The 17,406-nt window shown below is 41.2% G+C and overlaps 1 protein-coding gene across 2 annotated transcripts in view; it reads left to right on the top strand.

Moving 5' to 3' along the window:
* taok1b (TAO kinase 1b) overlaps positions 1–16,327 on the top strand; it is a 20,458-nt gene extending 4,131 nt beyond the window's left edge. For both annotated transcript variants that reach the window (XM_008427380.2, XM_008427379.2), the window contains 20 exons: positions 4,871–5,130; positions 5,543–5,614; positions 5,956–6,057; positions 6,168–6,213; positions 6,456–6,552; positions 6,637–6,750; positions 7,157–7,248; positions 7,385–7,478; positions 7,687–7,768; positions 8,127–8,294; positions 8,505–8,711; positions 11,883–12,017; positions 12,097–12,333; positions 12,414–12,542; positions 12,649–12,732; positions 12,841–12,960; positions 13,039–13,278; positions 13,352–13,564; positions 14,361–14,543; positions 14,945–16,327. In XM_008427380.2, the coding sequence (XP_008425602.1) occupies positions 4,999–5,130; positions 5,543–5,614; positions 5,956–6,057; positions 6,168–6,213; positions 6,456–6,552; positions 6,637–6,750; positions 7,157–7,248; positions 7,385–7,478; positions 7,687–7,768; positions 8,127–8,294; positions 8,505–8,711; positions 11,883–12,017; positions 12,097–12,333; positions 12,414–12,542; positions 12,649–12,732; positions 12,841–12,960; positions 13,039–13,278; positions 13,352–13,564; positions 14,361–14,543; positions 14,945–15,445 (3,048 nt within the window). In that variant the 5' untranslated portion in view covers positions 4,871–4,998 and the 3' untranslated portion in view covers positions 15,446–16,327. The remainder of the gene's footprint in view (positions 1–4,870; positions 5,131–5,542; positions 5,615–5,955; positions 6,058–6,167; positions 6,214–6,455; positions 6,553–6,636; positions 6,751–7,156; positions 7,249–7,384; positions 7,479–7,686; positions 7,769–8,126; positions 8,295–8,504; positions 8,712–11,882; positions 12,018–12,096; positions 12,334–12,413; positions 12,543–12,648; positions 12,733–12,840; positions 12,961–13,038; positions 13,279–13,351; positions 13,565–14,360; positions 14,544–14,944) is intronic.
* Positions 16,328–17,406: the final 1,079 nt, after the last annotated feature.

The following is a 17,406-nucleotide window of genomic DNA, read 5'->3' as shown; positions in this document are numbered from 1 at the left end:
GTGTGTGTGTGTGTGTGTGTGTGTGTGTGTGTGTGTGTGTGTGTGTGTGTGTGTGTGTGTGTGTAAGCCGTTTGGATAACAGCTCTGATGTAGGTCCTGAAATTAAGATTTTCTCTGAACAAACGGCTGTAACGTTGCTGTGTTGCATTTATTGAGCTCCTGCCTGATGATGAGTAATCCTACACCAACACTCGGTTTATTGATTGATTCCAGTACTGCTGGTGACTGATGTTTCTTTTTTTACATGTGAACAGTTAAACATATCGCTTATTCGTTTTACTGAACTCTTAAATGGGTTGGAAACACTTAAATAATGTAGCTTCTGTTTATAAATTAATATCTTTTGCAATGAGAAGCTAGGAAATATTTCATGTGCATCAAGGCCAGTTTCATGAAGCCGATCGGTTTAGAAGACGAACAGCCTAAGTGCATTTCTGTTTTGAATTATTTAGTATTGCAGCATTAAGCATCTCTCAGTGAGCATCTGTAAGGAAGGGTGTCTAGATAATATAGTTTATATGAATGAATGAAATAAAACATAATCAATATACAGCTGTTATTCTATACAAACACTATCACGCTTTCTGGAGAATTCTGCTTGATAACTTCATTAAAAACCAACTTAATCTGTCAACATGCACAAAATGGTTTGTCAAAGACGTGAAAAAGGCCTAAAATAAATCCATCTTATGTTTGGAAAACAGAAAACCAAAGCCTTGCATGTGAGCACATTTATTTAATAATTGTTTCTCTGAAAAATGTATTTTTGTTTTTCACCAGGTGTTGACCTTTTATGCATTGTAATCTTTTGCAACAATTCACAAAGATGATTTGCTCTCGTTAGATCGGTGGTTCTTAATTTTTTTAATAACAAGAACCTCCTTCAGTAGCTGCTACCRTATCCGAGAGGTGCTTTTCCACATCCTTTGTTTCATGCCAAACCCACATGGAGTTTGCCAAAAATCTGTTTTGGTCTCATTCAACCAAAGCACACGGCATCCTGTTGAAAGTCCCAGTGGAGTTGAACAAACTTGTTCACTCTTGCGATGATGGGGCAGAAAGGGGCTTTTCCTCAAATCCCGGGTGGCTTTTACTAGCCGACTCATTGACCCTATGATGTCACTTTTTTCTAATAATGAGCTCTGGATGGGTTTGTTTTGTTTGTTTTTTACCTCTCCTTGCTTTTTGTGTGTGGTGACAAGATAAAAATGGTTCCTTGTCCAACCTATTGGACTGTTGCTAACAGAAAACAAGCCTCTGTGTCGCATTATATTTATATAGAAGGAAAACAAGAAGTCATAGATTTCTAAGTAGAGGTTCAGAAGCTCTGATCAGGTTAAAAAATAAATAAAAATACTTTTTTTTTTAAAAGAGACTCTTCTACTATTTTTACTATTGATTTTGTTTCCAGTTTTAGAATGAATAAAAACATATCTTAAGGCTTTTTAATCTTTACAAGGGATGCCATCAAACCTGTCTGCATCTGCAGCAGCAGCGCTYTTATAATTCACTCAAACTTCGTTTAGTTGTGTCCAAAAACTTTGTTATAATTGCATCTAAACATTAGGTGTTACTCTAATTTTTAGAGTAATATCTAAAAATTAGATGTACGTCTTTGAGTAAATTCTTTAGGCTATCAGTTTTTAATATTTTCGAAAAACCAGCAAATTTCAGAGTTGTTTATCCTTTGCCAATAATGTGAAGTTCTAATGAGATTCACTCTAGAAATCAATAAAAGCATTTGATTATTTATTATCCACCTCTCCATGTTTTACTGACTCGTTCTCTGCACTGCACCTTCAGTTCTTCGTCTTTTGCCTCTTCGTCTTTTACTTCTTCGTCTTTTGCCTCTTCATTAACCTCTTTTTGTTTATTTAACAGGTCATAGAAAAGCAATTCACACAACTCATCTAATAATCATTTTCCTCTAGCTGTAAGAGGGGAAACATTCTGTGATTTTTATTTTGAACACACTGTTCCTCTGAGTAATTACACACACACACACACACACACACTGCAGTTGGGCACATCTCTTCCAGATTTAGTCTTGTGACTGTGCTCAGTGTTCTGTTTCATTGAGTGTGTGACAAACAGAGAAATGGCTGATTGTGCTTTAGCTTTTTTCCTTTTCATTCTGTGTGAGTATAATCTCAAAGTATCAGGCTGTTTTTGCTTCATGCTGGATCATAAACTAAAATCCAGCGACCTTAGGACATAAAAGCAAGCGATGAGGATGTTTATCTGAAACGTACGGAGCCAGAAAGAAACGAGGTTCTTAATTGGTCTCCTGCAGAGTTGCAGTCGAGCCTAATAAGGCAATAACATTCTTTATTACTAAGTTTTCACTGATCAATGACAGAACAAGATCAAAACTATTAAAACTAATATAGTGTGAGTAAAGGTAGTCAGATTCACAAACATAATTTAAGGATGCAGTAGCGATTGAGGTCAGCAGATTTTCTTAATCAGCTATGATGCTGAATTTTGTTTTCCTTAGTTTTGATTCTGGGAATCTCTTCAAAAGATGAAACCACATCTAAAGGCGGGGAGACGTCTGACGGATGAGAAGATTACGCTCTGAAATTCACACACATATTTTAGGCCTTTTTTGAGGTGTTAAATATTTTTAGTCACAAAGAGATTTTTTTATAATATCGATACTGTATTCTGGTGTTTTATTTAATGTGTCATTTTAATAAGTACAAGGAAATATCGTGTTTTCCAGCTTGTAATGTTGTTTGCTTGTTGGCATGAGGGGAAAGGAATGCAGCATGAATAGGCCATAACATCTTAAGCATGAGGAAGTACCGTCTGGTTTTAGCTGGAAAAACTTCATGTCTCAAAAACATTACAGGAAATCTTCACTCCTGACCAAGTGTTGGCTCATTACCCAACTGGGCCTGTTATTGTAGGGTAATTTGAGCATTAGGCATTTTTGAGAGTTTTAATAAGCTTTAATTTTATGGTAAAAGAGAAAAGTCAGTTCACTTTGTTGTGTTTTTATGTTGCTCCAGAAAAATGTAGATGAGCAGGATTGGCAACATGAGCTCAGATATCATCAAATGATGCTCTGGGAGGATCACTTTGAAATCGGAGAGGTTTAATGTGTTTTACCGCTGTGGGGTTTCACTGCACATAACAGATATCATCATACAGTTCAATTAAATGGTGGCACGTCTATACATTTCAAGAGAAGAAACTTTTAAAGTTGTGAACATAGTAATTAGTTTTTAATTGGTTGAACTCTTTGAAAGCAAACGGGAAAGTCAAAAATAAACCAACTTGAGATTTATTTTATTTGGTGATCTGTTAATAAAACGGTGACGCCAGATTAGCTCTAAGATGACAAGAGTCTTTGTGGTTTCTGGTCTAACTGAAACCAAAGTTTCGGTCAGATGCTGCGTTGGATTTCACAAAATGTCATGTTTGCTTGGAAAAGAAACACCAAATATTCTATGTAAGGTATTGTTATTGTGTCCCGTATACCTCACTCAGTCAGAAGGTTGTCAGATATGCATTTATTGACGTTTACATCCAGAGTTGTTTCCTGAAATGCTAAGCTAGTGCTAGCATGTTTACTCTGTTCTGATATGACTCATTGATAATTTCACTCTCTGTAACCTTAGTGTCAAGCTGTCAGTTTGAAGGTTCCACATTTTTTTATTATTATTACCAAGATATTTTTTTAGATTCTTTTTTTTTTTACTTTGTCAATAATTAAACACTAATTAAAAAAAAAATAGACTGTGTATTCGGATTATTTTGTGTGTTTTCTACGATATGATCTGTAATCATTCCCTAGAATAATATATGTGTGACTTTTTTTTTTAAGTAAACCTGCTGTTTACGTGCTCTAGTCTGCATGTAAACAATTTAGTTGGTTAAAGGACACATTTTTTGTGCTGTACTTAGCATTGTCCATTTTTTACCAAATTTAATTGTTTTATTTTTAAAATGCATAACTTCAGTGAAAATCCCACCCTATAATTAAAATAATAAAATAAAGTGTGTCTGCAACCATCGCCTGTAAAGTTCTTGAATTGTGGTCGTTGGCCGTTTAAAATCATCCAGAGGGCTGTGAATGGTCCACAGGCCACACTTTTGACCCTCCCCAGTGTACAGCGTGCGTTGGCATGTAAAAGGTGCACACATTTTCTCAGAATATGAATAATATCCTACAGAGTTCATGTTGTAACTGGAGTAAAGTAGATGAATTGCATTTAGAGAAGAGCTTGCATTCCTATTCATCTTGCTTCTCATTACTGTGGGCCGCCTCCTGGTTGTGGACACTAAATCAATCCTGCGATATTTGCATTGCCCCAGTCACGCCGGTAGCTTACAGATCTGCAGTAATTGCTGAAGCGGTCTAAACAGATGCGTTAGTGATGACTCTGTAGTTAGTTCATCCTGCTATTGTCAGCAGCTGGAAGAATAACCAGCTATTTCAGATATTCAAAGAGCTGCTGACATTTCTGAGGAAACTGTTTGTTGTTTACTTTGATTGTCTGGAGAGCTGATGATGAATATATCAGGACTTCCTTCAGCCGCGCTGTCTCACGACTTGTTAATCATTGCACCGGACGTATTTATGTGAAGCTGATTAGGAAAAACATCGTCATAAAGATGTTAGAATGTCATTGTCAGACTGAGGCATCACTCCAGTTTTTCGGCGTAAACAGTTTGAGCTTCAGTAGTTTGAGCTTAAGATGAAGAGATGTTCTGTCCGACTATTCTCACTGTGGATCACACCTTTTTGTTTTTTTTTATCATCTCTGTTCAAATGCTGGCTTTCTGACTCATCCCGCATGTCTCCCTCTTTCTGTGCAAAATGAATGTTTTTTTGTTGTTTTCTTTTCTTCTGCCTGTCCAGGTGCCCATGCGCTGACTTCCTCAGGCTCCCACATAGCTGCCAATGAGTCTTCAGCTGCTTTGGTGTAGCTCTGCGCCCAGATAGTCCCACCCCCTCTGTGCGGGCGATACGGGACTACGTAGACCAGGATGCCTTCCTCTGTGAGGGCGGGGAGCCTGAAGGACCCGGACGTGGCCGAGCTGTTCTTCAAGGAAGATCCAGAGAACCTTTTCTCTGACCTCCGAGAGATTGGTCATGGCAGCTTTGGGGCTGTCTACTTCGTAAGGCAACAATTATTTGCACCCCCTGTACTTTGTGTTCAATTTAGCGGTCAAAGGTTCTATTGAATAGGTATTTTACCTGCCAAATTAAGCCAACAGGGGATTCAAACACAGCCTATGGCATGTTTTCCATACACTGTTTCAGATTTTAGCAGATAAGTGTTGCAGGAGAAGCTGTGTCCTGTTCAGTAAAGCTTGACTGATCTAATCACATCCATCCATGAAGGAGTTTAATTGCACCGAGTTTCTGTGACTTTCCTGATGTTTCACATCTGACTGCAGTTTCTAAATGATCCTTACTCTGCTGGCGTAAACAAGGACCTTCTTGTTGAGATTAACGTACAGAAAGTTAAAGGTCAAACACGTGTTTCCTTTGAAATGCGAATCAACAGATGTGCTTTATGTTTCCCAGGCACGGGACGTGCGAACGAATGAGGTGGTGGCAATTAAGAAGATGTCCTACAGCGGCAAACAGTCTAACGAGGTAAGACACATTTCTTTCTCTTTTTTTTTTGTTACACAATCTATTTTCATAAGTAAAACGAGGCTATTGGGCAGTCTGGAAAAATACAAAATATATCGAGATGACTCAAGAATGAAGAGAAATATTTAGATTTCCAGACATCAAGTGAAAATGTAGAAAATCTCAGTTTGTTTCACCGGTTGAAGTTCGGATTAAGAGCAGTGCTGAGGTTTGAGACGTCGCTTTTTATCTCCCAAAGTTGACACCAATTTCTGCTGTATGTTTCATCGATGCGCTTGCTCCTGCAACCATCTCTGAGCAGACGGCCGATAAAAGCGCTGAACCTGTTTTGTCTCCTGCAGAAATGGCAGGACATCATAAAGGAGGTGAAGTTTCTCCAGAGGATCCGACACCCTAACAGCATAGAATACAAAGGATGCTACCTTCGTGAGCACACAGCATGGGTACGTTATTCATTTCCGTGAGCTGAATTTGATTAAAATGTCACCTTTTTGTATAAGAAATCATTTACTGGTGTATGTGTGGAGGAATTAAGATCGGTGCTTGTTTTTAGCTGGTGATGGAGTATTGCCTTGGCTCAGCCTCCGACCTGCTTGAAGGTGAGTTAAAGTAAAAAAAAAAAAAAAAAAAAAAAAAAAAATGAAATGGGGAGAAAATTGTAGAGCGCGAAGGACGTCCAGGGAGAGCAGGCGGCCTCCGGTTAAGAAGCTAGTCAAACTAATTTAATCAATTAATAAAAAAAAAAAAAAAAAAAAAAAAAAAAAAAGGATTTCTGGCTGCTTGTTTACCCTGATTAGAAAGTCTGAATCATTACCTCTTAATATTTTTCATTCTGCTTCAGTCCATAAAAAACCTTTACAAGAAGTCGAGATTGCTGCCATTACCCATGGTGCTCTGCAGGGGCTGGCGTACCTTCACTCCCACAACATGATCCACAGGTGAGGGGCTTCACATGACGCAGGTCTGTTTGTGTTCACAGTATGTCACTGATCGCTCTCCGTCGCTCTGATTTTATGTTTCAGGGATGTGAAAGCGGGTAACATCCTGCTGACTGAGCCTGGCCAAGTCAAGCTGGCAGACTTTGGCTCCGCCTCCATCGCCTCACCTGCCAACTCCTTTGTGGGAACGCCATACTGGTAAATAAAAATGGTTTACATGCACCTAAACGGCCTGCCAAGTTTGAACACMAATAAAAAAGATTCTYCCCTACCCCTATAAAAATAGTGTTTGTAGTTTATGACCTCCTGGAAATATTTAGATCTTCCACAGTAGATTTCCATAGTAGTTTACCTCTGTTTGCATATTCATGCTAAAGGCTACCAGCAGCTCCTGCAGTCAAATGTGACTCTCCAGTTTCTCCTCACAGCAGCTTAAATTTAAACATTAACACACGTCAGTGGGAAAGAAAATCTGAACTTTGCCACTGTTTTGTATTTTGTGTTTCTTTAAATTCTGTCACATGAAGGTAAAACGAAGGATGTCAAACAACAGAGCGTGATGGAAGCATCCCGTAGATTTACCGTGATTTGTGCTTTTCCCCAGGATGGCCCCGGAGGTGATTCTAGCTATGGACGAGGGCCAGTATGACGGGAAAGTGGACGTCTGGTCCTTAGGCATTACCTGTATAGAGTTAGGTACGTCACAGCACTTTGTCAGTGTGGACCAGCGGTGTGAGGCGTGTCCCTGAGGAGCTTTACTTGATATTTTCGTCCAGTAGAAGGAGTCATGACCCTGTGACTTAGGTATGTTGTCTGACCATTTCCTTTTCAGCGGAGAAGAAGCCTCCATTGTTTAATATGAATGCAATGAGTGCCTTATACCACATAGCGCAGAATGAGAGCCCCACACTGCAGTCCAGTGAATGGTGAGCACCGGTTTTTATTTTTATCTTCATGTACGTTAAATTATCTGTAATGAAAACAGAAGGGAACAACATATGGTCTGAGCTTAAGAGTACTTATGTTTGCATTTCATTATTGTCACTCAGGGAAACTTTGTATTTTTAGTGYTGATACTTTGATCTGATAGATTCTGTTTAGTTTTGACCTTCTGTCTTTTCACCTTTATTCCAGGACGGATTACTTTAGAAACTTCATCGATTCTTGCCTTCAGAAAAATCCTCAAGACAGGCCACATTCTGACGACATGTTGGGTGTAAGTTCACACACAGGCAGCTYGATTTTACACAGCAAGATCACTGAGYTGAGATGGCAAACTGTCGATAAATGTCGGTCTTCTTCCCTCATTCATTCATCAGAAAAAGATCTTTTTTATTTTTTTGCGATCGTTTGATCATTGGTCAGAGCTAAACTGAAAAATCTGCAAGTGATTTATTGATTCTTCTTGAATTTTGATCTGGTTTCATCATTTTGTGCCTTAAGATTCTGGTGTTTRAATTAGTTTTATCTTTGTTCTGTAATTCCTCGCTGTCACTGTTTGCCCTACTTGGAGTTACTGTGACTCGTGTATTTATCCCAGTTTATTTCTCCCTCCTTGCCGCCCTGCCCTCCAGCACGCGTTTCTCCAGCGTGAGCGTCCGGACTCCGTGTTGATGGATCTCATTCAGAGAACCAAGGATGCAGTTCGGGAGCTGGACAACCTTCAGTACCGCAAGGTGAAGAAGATCCTCCTCCAGGAGGCTCACAATGGGCCCACCACCGAAACCCAGGATGGAGATGAGGTCCGTTGGAGGATTTTGTTTCTGTAATTGCTCCWTCATTTAGAGAAAATAATTAAGCATATGCTGGTTTCTGTGCATGTCTGTCCCTCTTTGTACTTTCTGTGCCTCTTGGTCTTTCTTTTGTCTCTTCTCTCTCTCTCTCTCTCTCTCTTTCTTTCTCTCTCTCCCTTGCTTGCTTTCTATCCGTGTGCTCTGTCCGCTCTGCTCCAGGACCTGGAGCTCGGCGGAGGTCGCACAGGGACGGTGAACAGCGTCGGCAGCAACCAGTCCATCCCCAGCATGTCCATCAGCGCCAGCTCCCAGAGCAGCTCTGTCAACAGCCTGAACGAAGCGGCGCAGGACAGCCGCAGCGAGCTGGACCTGATGGACGGAGACCACACGGTCATGTCCAACAGCTCCGTGATACACGTCAAACCGGTGGGCAGAGGCACACTRAAATCTGTTACATCATCTTATAACCAGGTTATATATGTTGGAAATTATGAACATATTTAACAAGCAAAAACTGTCAAACAGCATGTTTACCTCTTTGGACCCAAGGTTCATATTCAAAGAATCCTAAACTAAAAGTAGGTCCTAGTGACGTCATTTTAGGATAAATGGCTGAATTTCTGAAGTGTTAAGATTTTTCATAGAACAGAAAAGAGTCGTGGGCCTTAAGAGAGMTTTTAACACGTCAAAATGTCAGGATAGTGAGGAAAAYCTTTRCTGAACCACAGAGAAAAGAGCCGTGCAGACAGCAGGTTAAAGCTGTATGGCAATTAATTCAGTTTGTCATAGTTTTAYCATCATGACACTCTTCTTAATGAAGTCTAGATTGTATGTTTATCAGCTGATTACTGGAGGCATGTTGGTGTTTTTATGTCTTATTTCGCTTCCAGTATCATCCAACCAAACCTTATTGATTTAAGACTCAAGAAGTAAAAGTTATATTTCTATTTCTATTGTTAAAACCATGTAGTTTAGATGATGAGATATGAATTTTCTTTCTTTTTGGTGACATTTGGTCCACAATCCTTACTTATTGGTGGCCATAATGCTCCATTACATTGTTTGCCAACCACAATTACAAAAGAAGTAGAGGAAGAATAAAAACTGATCTCAGAGGACAGCATCACACCTAGCGACGGGGCCTAACACCTTCCCCACTAAGGTATTATTTCTGTCATCTCCTGGCTCGGAGTGGCTCTCAGCTGACTGAATCGCTGCTAAGCTACGACTTATCGGCAGGAATTTTTAGGCTAAGATGGGAGCGCYCTGTGGTTCTTTGAGAGCACAAGCCCAAATCTGTAGAGTGCAAGAAAAGCAGCCGCTCTCTTGGCTGATCCTCCCTCCTCAGATGTAGATATTKGAAGGTGATCGGCTCCGACAGARAACCACATTGTTTCCATTCTCCGGTGCCAGATCGAACTGCACYTTATCACCAACCCAYCTGCTGTGTTCCTGGTCTTTTATCGTATTTCTTCCATTTTTACAATTGTACAATATTTAATGTTTGACTATGACAGAACTGCTTGATGGGAAATCTTGCGATGGTGATACTTTYGGTAAATATTGGAGTGAGGATATGAGTAGTCACATTTCCTCCAGCGCTGCCTGGACCTTTAGTGTTTCAGACGCTGCCATCTGTGTTTGCTGTGGGCATCAACGGCAATGAAACTCCATCCAACAGGCTTGATMTATTACTGACATGTAGAGTGAGATATCAGGACACTTTGTTTATGATGTGCTAGCCAATAAATATTGGATTTCAAACTGATGAGATGACTTCATATCTGTAACACGTTGAGCAGCCTTTGCYTCTTAGTTAAAATYCAGATTAAATTCTTTGAATTTTATTGTCAAAGCTTGACAGTGTGGAAAAAATTCCTGAAGTTCTAATAGTTACAGTATGTAAGCTGCTTTCAGTGAAGAGAGTTTATTTTGTTCCTACTGGGGCTGCATCTTCTTTTAATTATATTTCTTTGGTCTTCCTGTATTCATTTATCAAGTATTCACTTCACTTCTTCACTTTAAGGCTTAAGAAAGAACCTAAGATAAAAAACAAATCATCTCCAAACAAAATGGAAATGTTGCTTTTAGTGGCTGTTCTTTTTTTTTTTTCTCCTGCCATTTTTTGTGTCCATGAATAATTTGGGCACCGAGACCGATGTGAAATGTTTGTCACTTTGTGTCTCAGTCTTCAGCTTAGCCTACATTATCTGTCCTGTTGTGAAAAGCTAATGGCTCTGCAATGTCCGCCCACTCGTGGCCTGTTCGTTCAAACAAGGTGATGCTAGAAAACCAGAGCTGCACATTGTCGTTGTTTCAGTCCAGGCAGTGAGCCGTTACACAATACGTCTCAAAACGCCGCAGTTTCCATGCCTTTACACAAGTCTTCATTCGACTAGAAGTTTTTCTCATTTTGTCTTGTTTGAACTAAAAGTGTCGATGTTTTTGGTGGATTTGATATAAAAGCAAAAAGGCTTTGCTTTTTTGATGAGGGCAGTGATGAGGGCAAGTTGGCACAAAACTYCGTTGGCATGAAAGAGACCGAAGCCTCATCGCCAAGTTGGTGGGAGGATCGATCAGACCCCACCTCAGTCATGCAAACATGTTTGAAACCAAATCTGGATTCAAACATGAGATATTTGATCACAAACCCAACTGCAAATGAGTGTTTATGCTGGAAGCCCTTTTGTTTCTTTTTGGGTTTTTTGTACTAAACATAAATGCAAAACGYGAGTTATCAACTTACAACCACATGGTGAAGAAAGGAAATGAACAAAACATAAAATAACAGAGAAACCCTTAAATATTTAGGGCTATAATGTAGTAGATAATGGAAGATGTTTATTAAAATAAACCAAGCAATCCACGTTTTGAGTAAAGAAGAAAAAATATTAAATAAAAAATTGTCAGTAAAATAAATATGTTTAGTTTAGGCTTAATTTGGAGAATTGACATTTCTGCATTTTTTTTCAAGTTACAATCAAGTTAATTATCACAAATTCACAAAAACATTTTATTTATGCAATTCAGTTCAAACATTATACCAGCAGCCTAACATGGAAAAGAGATTCCTCCCAAACATCCAATACGAGGCAACACTGTCCAAATAAAACTTTCTTATGAGACATTTGTGGGTTAAACTTAAAGTGTTTTTAATTGCTTTGCTTATTTTACGGGGAGAATAAAAGAAATAGTTTGATTTCTCAGCCACTTTCTGCTTTTTTTGTTTAGCCTGTGAAAGCTGAAGAAATGTGTGGACCACTGCATGGCTGAGATTATGCAATTATTTACATTTATTGAGCACATCCATCCATCCATCCATCCATCCATCCATCCATCCATCCATCCATCCATCCATCCATCCATCCATCCATCCATCGTCTGCACCAGCTTATCCTTGAAGGGTTGCTTTAAACTTTGAGTGTGACTTTCAGGAGCCAGCAGAGGGCGTACTAACCTTAATTTAGGTAGTTTGGGAAATTTGGCACGTCGAAACGAAATGCTGCAGTAATCTAAATGTGTTTTATATATTGTGCAATACTCTTATTCATAGTTTCTAAGCAAAAGGGATGATTTTTATTTCTGCTCTTCATCCAGGAGGAAGAGGAGAGTCTCTCTGGGGAGCAGGCGGCCAGCAGTCAGCCCACCGAGCCACAGCCGGCGCCGGCTCAGGCCCCGAGGAAGCACTACCGCAACAGAGAGCACTTCGCCACCATACGCACGGCGTCACTTGTAAGGCCACCCTCTCTCTTCTCCTCCTCCTCTCTSTCTGGATTCTCCAGCTGTTCTCATCACGGACGACGTCTTGCAGGTGACGCGCGAGATGCAGGAACACGAGCAGGACTCRGAGCTACGGGAGCAGATGTCGGGTTACAAACGCATGAGGCGGCAGCATCAGAAGCACCTGATGGCCCTGGAGAACAAGCTGAAAGGAGAGATGGATGAGCACCGGCTGAGGCTGGACAAGGAGCTGGAGAGCCTGAGGAACAACTTCACTCAGGAGATGGAGAAGCTGCTGAAGAAACACCAGGCCGCACTGGAGAAGGATGTACGTAGCCAAGCTGAAGCTAATTATTATGTCAGGAGCCGTTATTTATGTTGTATTTGTTTATTTTTTATGTGATTTAGCTGAAGACATTTGCCAACGATGAGAAGAAGTTCCAGCAGCACATCCAGGTTCAGCAGAAGAAGGAGCTGAGCAGCTTTTTGGAGTCACAGAAGCGAGAATATAAACTACGCAAGGAGCAGCTAAAAGAGGTAACCCTGCACATGCTCTGGCCRCCTCTGATGGTTGCTGATCAGTTTGAATAATTTCTCAATCTAAATGTCGATCCGGGTGAAATAAATGATACTTGTGKGACAGGAACTTAGCGAGAACCAGTCGACTCCCAAAAAGGAGAAGCAGGAGTGGCTGTCCAAGCAGAAAGAAAACATTCAGCACTTTCAGGTGAGCATTTCAAAGACAGCCTGGGGATCGTGTGCTTTTTAAAAAATAACATAAAGGAAAAGCTCTGCAAGGTTTGTGGGAGTTGACGTGTTTGTCCGATCATTGCAGGCGGAAGAAGAGGCCAACCTGCTGAGGAGGCAGAGGCAGTACCTGGAGCTGGAGTGTCGGCGGTTCAAACGGAGGATCCTCATTGCCAGACACAACGTGGAGCAGGATTTGGCAAGAGAGGTACGTAAAGGCACTTAAACATAAACGCCACTTTTAGCTTATTTCTTTGTTTGAAWGACCTTTTACAACTCCTGCTAGGAGCTGAACAAGCGGCAAACGCAGAAGGACCTGGAACACGCGATGCTGCTGAGGCACCATGAGTCCATGCAGGAGCTGGAGTTCAGGCACCTGGCGACCATCCAGAGGGCGCGCGCCGACCTGATCCGGACCCAGCACCAGACGGAGCTCACCAACCAGCTGGAGTACAACAAGAGGAGGGAGAGGGAGCTGAGGCGCAAGCATGTGATGGAGGTCCGGCTGCAGCCCAAGAGCCTCAAGGTACAAGGATCAGGGCACAAGAGCTTCTTTTCTGAGCAAACAGTCGACCTAAAAACCAACTTATCTTCTTCAGTCCAAGGAGATTCAGATCAAGAAGCAGTTCCAGGAGACGTGTAAGACGCAGACCCGGCAGTACAAGGCCCTCAGGAACCACCTCCTGGAGACCACGCCCAAATCTGAGCACAAGGCCGTCCTGAAGAGGCTGAAGGAGGAGCAGACCAGGAAGCTGGCCATCCTGGCCGAGCAGTACGACCACTCCATCAACGAGATGCTGTCCACCCAGGCGGTGAGCRTCTGCTGCTCTGATCCAATCCTGRAACCGGAAAAAATCCTTGATTAATCGGATTAATCTATTATTGAAATAATAGTCACCTAATTCAGAAATCACTTAATTGTTAACTGGAGGATACAGACTCAAAAAAACGGCCAYTTGTTGAAACAACACCAAACTCAGAGCAGCAGTTAAACCAAAATTGTACAAAAGGTATAAACACTTTGCATATAAAATAAAAAAAAAGGCTTTGTGTAAATATGTTCTATCCAGAACGTCTCCAGTGGCGCAACYGTCACCTTTTATAAACTCTGTAAAAAAAAAATCTATTAATCACCTTTTCCAGTCCAATTATTGATCGCTAATCAAAACAATAATCAACCCATCAGCCCTACACTGCAGTGTTGATGCAAGCAGAAAAAGCTGAGCTWAGAAGTGTTGTTAGTATGTTTTATTGTTTTTTATGCATCCTTTGCAACAAATGATCAAGAATTCACTAAATAAATGTTGCATTTAGTCAATAAAATGTTTTTTTTTCTTTATTCAATTCAAACTATTTATGTAGCTCCAATTCACAACAAATGTAATCTCAGCGCACTTTACAAAAAAATAATTTCAATTCAATTACACATACATGCATCCAAATTATTTATTTTATCCACTAAATCATCAGAATAATCAATAACTTAAGTAATGGTCGGTTGCAGCCCTGAKTTTTATGTCTTTGTTGCACGTTTACTATCAGTTGCATTAATGTGTCAGCAAATGGTTAATTCCTTCTCCCTGTGTGATGCGGCCGCCCCGCCTGCAGCTGCGGCTGGACGAGGCCCAGGAGGGCGAGTGTCAGGTTCTGAGGATGCAGCTGCAGCAGGAGCTGGAGCTTCTCAACGCCTACCAGAGCAAGATCAAGATGCAGACGGACGCGCAGCACGACAAGGAGAGGCGGGACCTGGAGCAGCGGGTGTCGCTGCGGAGGGCGCTGCTGGAGCAGAAAGTAAGCAAAGTTCTGCGTTTGTCGGGAAGTTAATGAAGGTGCAAAACCAYAAAACTTTACCAAGCATTTCCAGTGCTAATACCTTGGCACATTTTAAATAAGCAAAACTAGCTTACAAGTAGCTTTTCATCAAAAAATAGGTGTTTATTTCCTTAATATTGATGAAAAAGTACATGTTAGAAGTACTAATAATATGGAAAAATGTCTTRGTAGATAACTTTGTTTTCATCAATACTAACGAATTATTGACTCAAAACAAACCTCTGTTTGCTGGAAAGTTACTTATAGGCTAGTTTTGTTTWATTTTAGTGTATGTGCAGAACAAACTAGACCAAAAATCAAGTTGGGTTTTAATGKTTTTTTTGTTCTGTTAACCATATATTTTTTTTCCTCCCCCTCAGATTGAAGAGGAAATGCTTTCCCTCCAGAACGAGCGCTTGGAGCGAATCCGCTCGCTGCTGGAGCGCCAGGCCCGGGAGATCGAGGCCTTCGACTCGGAGTCGCTGCGGCTGGGCTTCAGCAACATGGTGCTCACCAACCTGGCCCCAGACTCCCAAGGAGGCTGGGGGGGCGGAGGCGGTGGAGGAGGCCAGGGAGGTCAGGGGGGAAGCCAGTGGCCCGGAGGCGGTGGAGGAGGCAGCCATCACAGTCACCACCAGGGGGGCTCCAGTTCGCAGCAGCCCTGGGGCCACCCCATGCTTGCAGGTGGCCCGCCGCCCTGGAGCCTCCACCATCCCGGAGGAGGGAGTCAGAGAAGTAGTCAGGGAGGCGCAGGAGGGGTGAGGAACAGCCCACAGGCTATGAGGAGGACGTCATCGGGGGGGAGGAGTGAACAGGGCATGAGCAGGAGCGCCAGCATCACCTCTCAGATCTCCAACGGTTCCCACCTGTCATACACCTAAAAACACAAGAACCACAGTCACTGTAACTAAAACACACACAAAAACACACATTCACAAAGTGCACAGCACAGATAGGTCATATCCCACAATGCACCTCACCATGCAGACTGGTGAGACTGGCCGGTCCTTGGAAACCCATCAGAGCTGAAACCAAGCTGCAGCCCCTGAATGCCATTCCCAGCATGCCGCTGCAGCCAATCAGCTCCATTCGGCCGCTGCAGCCAATCAGCTCCATTCGGCCATTCAGCCTGCGTTGCCATTCAGCCGCCATATTCACCGCAGAGTTTCTCCAGAGAAACCCGTTTTCAGCAGGTTCTGTTATTTTTTAGGGACTAGTTGATTGAGTCGGATGTTTGCACAATAAATCGTCTCATGAGGAAAAAGTTGCTGCTTTAACTGAAGTTRCATAAATCCTTGAGATCCTGTCAAAACACTCAAAAACACTGAAGTTACTGACGTGATCTTGGATAAATGTTTGGAAGGCAGAAGAGTCGACAGAGCAGAGAAAATTTAAAGGAGGGAAAAACTGAAAGTTGTGTGTTTGTCTGTGGAAGTTTGGATTTACTTTAAGCATCTCCAGATTTAAAGAAGTAAAAAAGCTTTGAAGAAATGTTTGATTTTACAGATTTTGTTCCATGTTTTGTTATCTGCAAGATAATTAAGAATTTAAGTTAATAAAAAAGACAAGTTGATTTTGATTGATTTTCATGGCCTTATGAAATCAATCAAAATTAATTTAAAGTTATTTCCTTAAACTTCTCTTTTTCTAAAAGCAATTAGATTWAAAAAAAACTCTAAAAAGAAATATAAGGGGTTATAAAGGGCCAGAGATTTATAGGTTAAAATAACGCAATAAAAAATAAAAAYAAAATTTTAAATGTGCTTTTTTTTGGCTACTAAGTATTTTTGGAACAATATTTTAATCTGAATCTATGTTTTTTTTAAACTAGGTTTGGATGAGATGACATATTTTGCAGAAAATGTTTAAATGTCCAGAAAAACTTTGAAATTGGAGTCTGGAAARGTTTTGGATTTTAAATAAGAAAACCATAGCAACAGCCGGAGCGAACGCTTCGAGGTCGGAGTCATTTCTAGAAACTTTAGGCCGGTTTCCAACATTTCGTMTTTATTGACCTTTGACCCGCTTATACGAATTTTAGTCCATTTTCTTTGAGAACGACATTTAAAAACTGCATTTAAAGTATTTTGTTTTTACCCAGAGCTCCTCATTTGTCCATATTCTCATGTTGTATTGTGAGAGAGCAGTTAGTTGTTTACTCATATGAAGTTACTAATTTAAGTTGATCTGTCGTATTGTAGYCATCACTTTTACTCTGATATTTCCAAAAGGTCGACAACATTTCAAAGCAGCGTGTTCCAGGACTTACTGAGGTTGTAAGGCCTAAAAATCAGAAAWAGTCTCATGTTTTCCTTTCACTCTTCCTGTTATCAGTTGAAGTTGAGTCTGGGTCAGTTTGCCTCTTCCTCGGTTRAACCAAAAGGTTTGAGTTTGCAAAACTTAAAAAGTTGAGTAAAAAAACAACCAAAAGGGCAAAAATACAGAATAATGTCGTCTCTAATGAGTATAATAACTAGTCTCCGTTTAGCTTCTAACGGCTTTGGTTTACTTCAAAACTCCAGAAAACACCTTTTCAGTGTATTTTAGTYACAACTTCCACATGGTGGTGTTRGCATGAACGTGTAGCCTTTAACCCGTTTCTCTATGAATCTCTAGTGAAGGACTTTGRGTCAGACTGCTAGCAWGCTAATTGTAGGAGTAGTTCGGGCSACAACTCTCCGTTCCAGCACTGGATCGTGTTTGTCGTTGAGTGCCAGAGAGGCTCAGCCAGTTTAAGCCACACAGCCAAGGAGTAGCAGCGATGATTGGCTCAGCTCCTGGGTTTCCACGGACCTCCGCCCACCCAGTCTCGCTCTGGCGGACGCTGCAGTTAGCCCGCCAT

This window comes from Poecilia reticulata, linkage group LG14 (genome assembly GCF_000633615.1).
Source record: "Poecilia reticulata strain Guanapo linkage group LG14, Guppy_female_1.0+MT, whole genome shotgun sequence".
Classification (NCBI taxonomy): domain Eukaryota; kingdom Metazoa; phylum Chordata; class Actinopteri; order Cyprinodontiformes; family Poeciliidae; genus Poecilia; species Poecilia reticulata.
The sequence above is the reverse complement of the archived record's forward strand: the minus strand, read 5'-3'. Positions and strand labels throughout refer to the sequence as shown.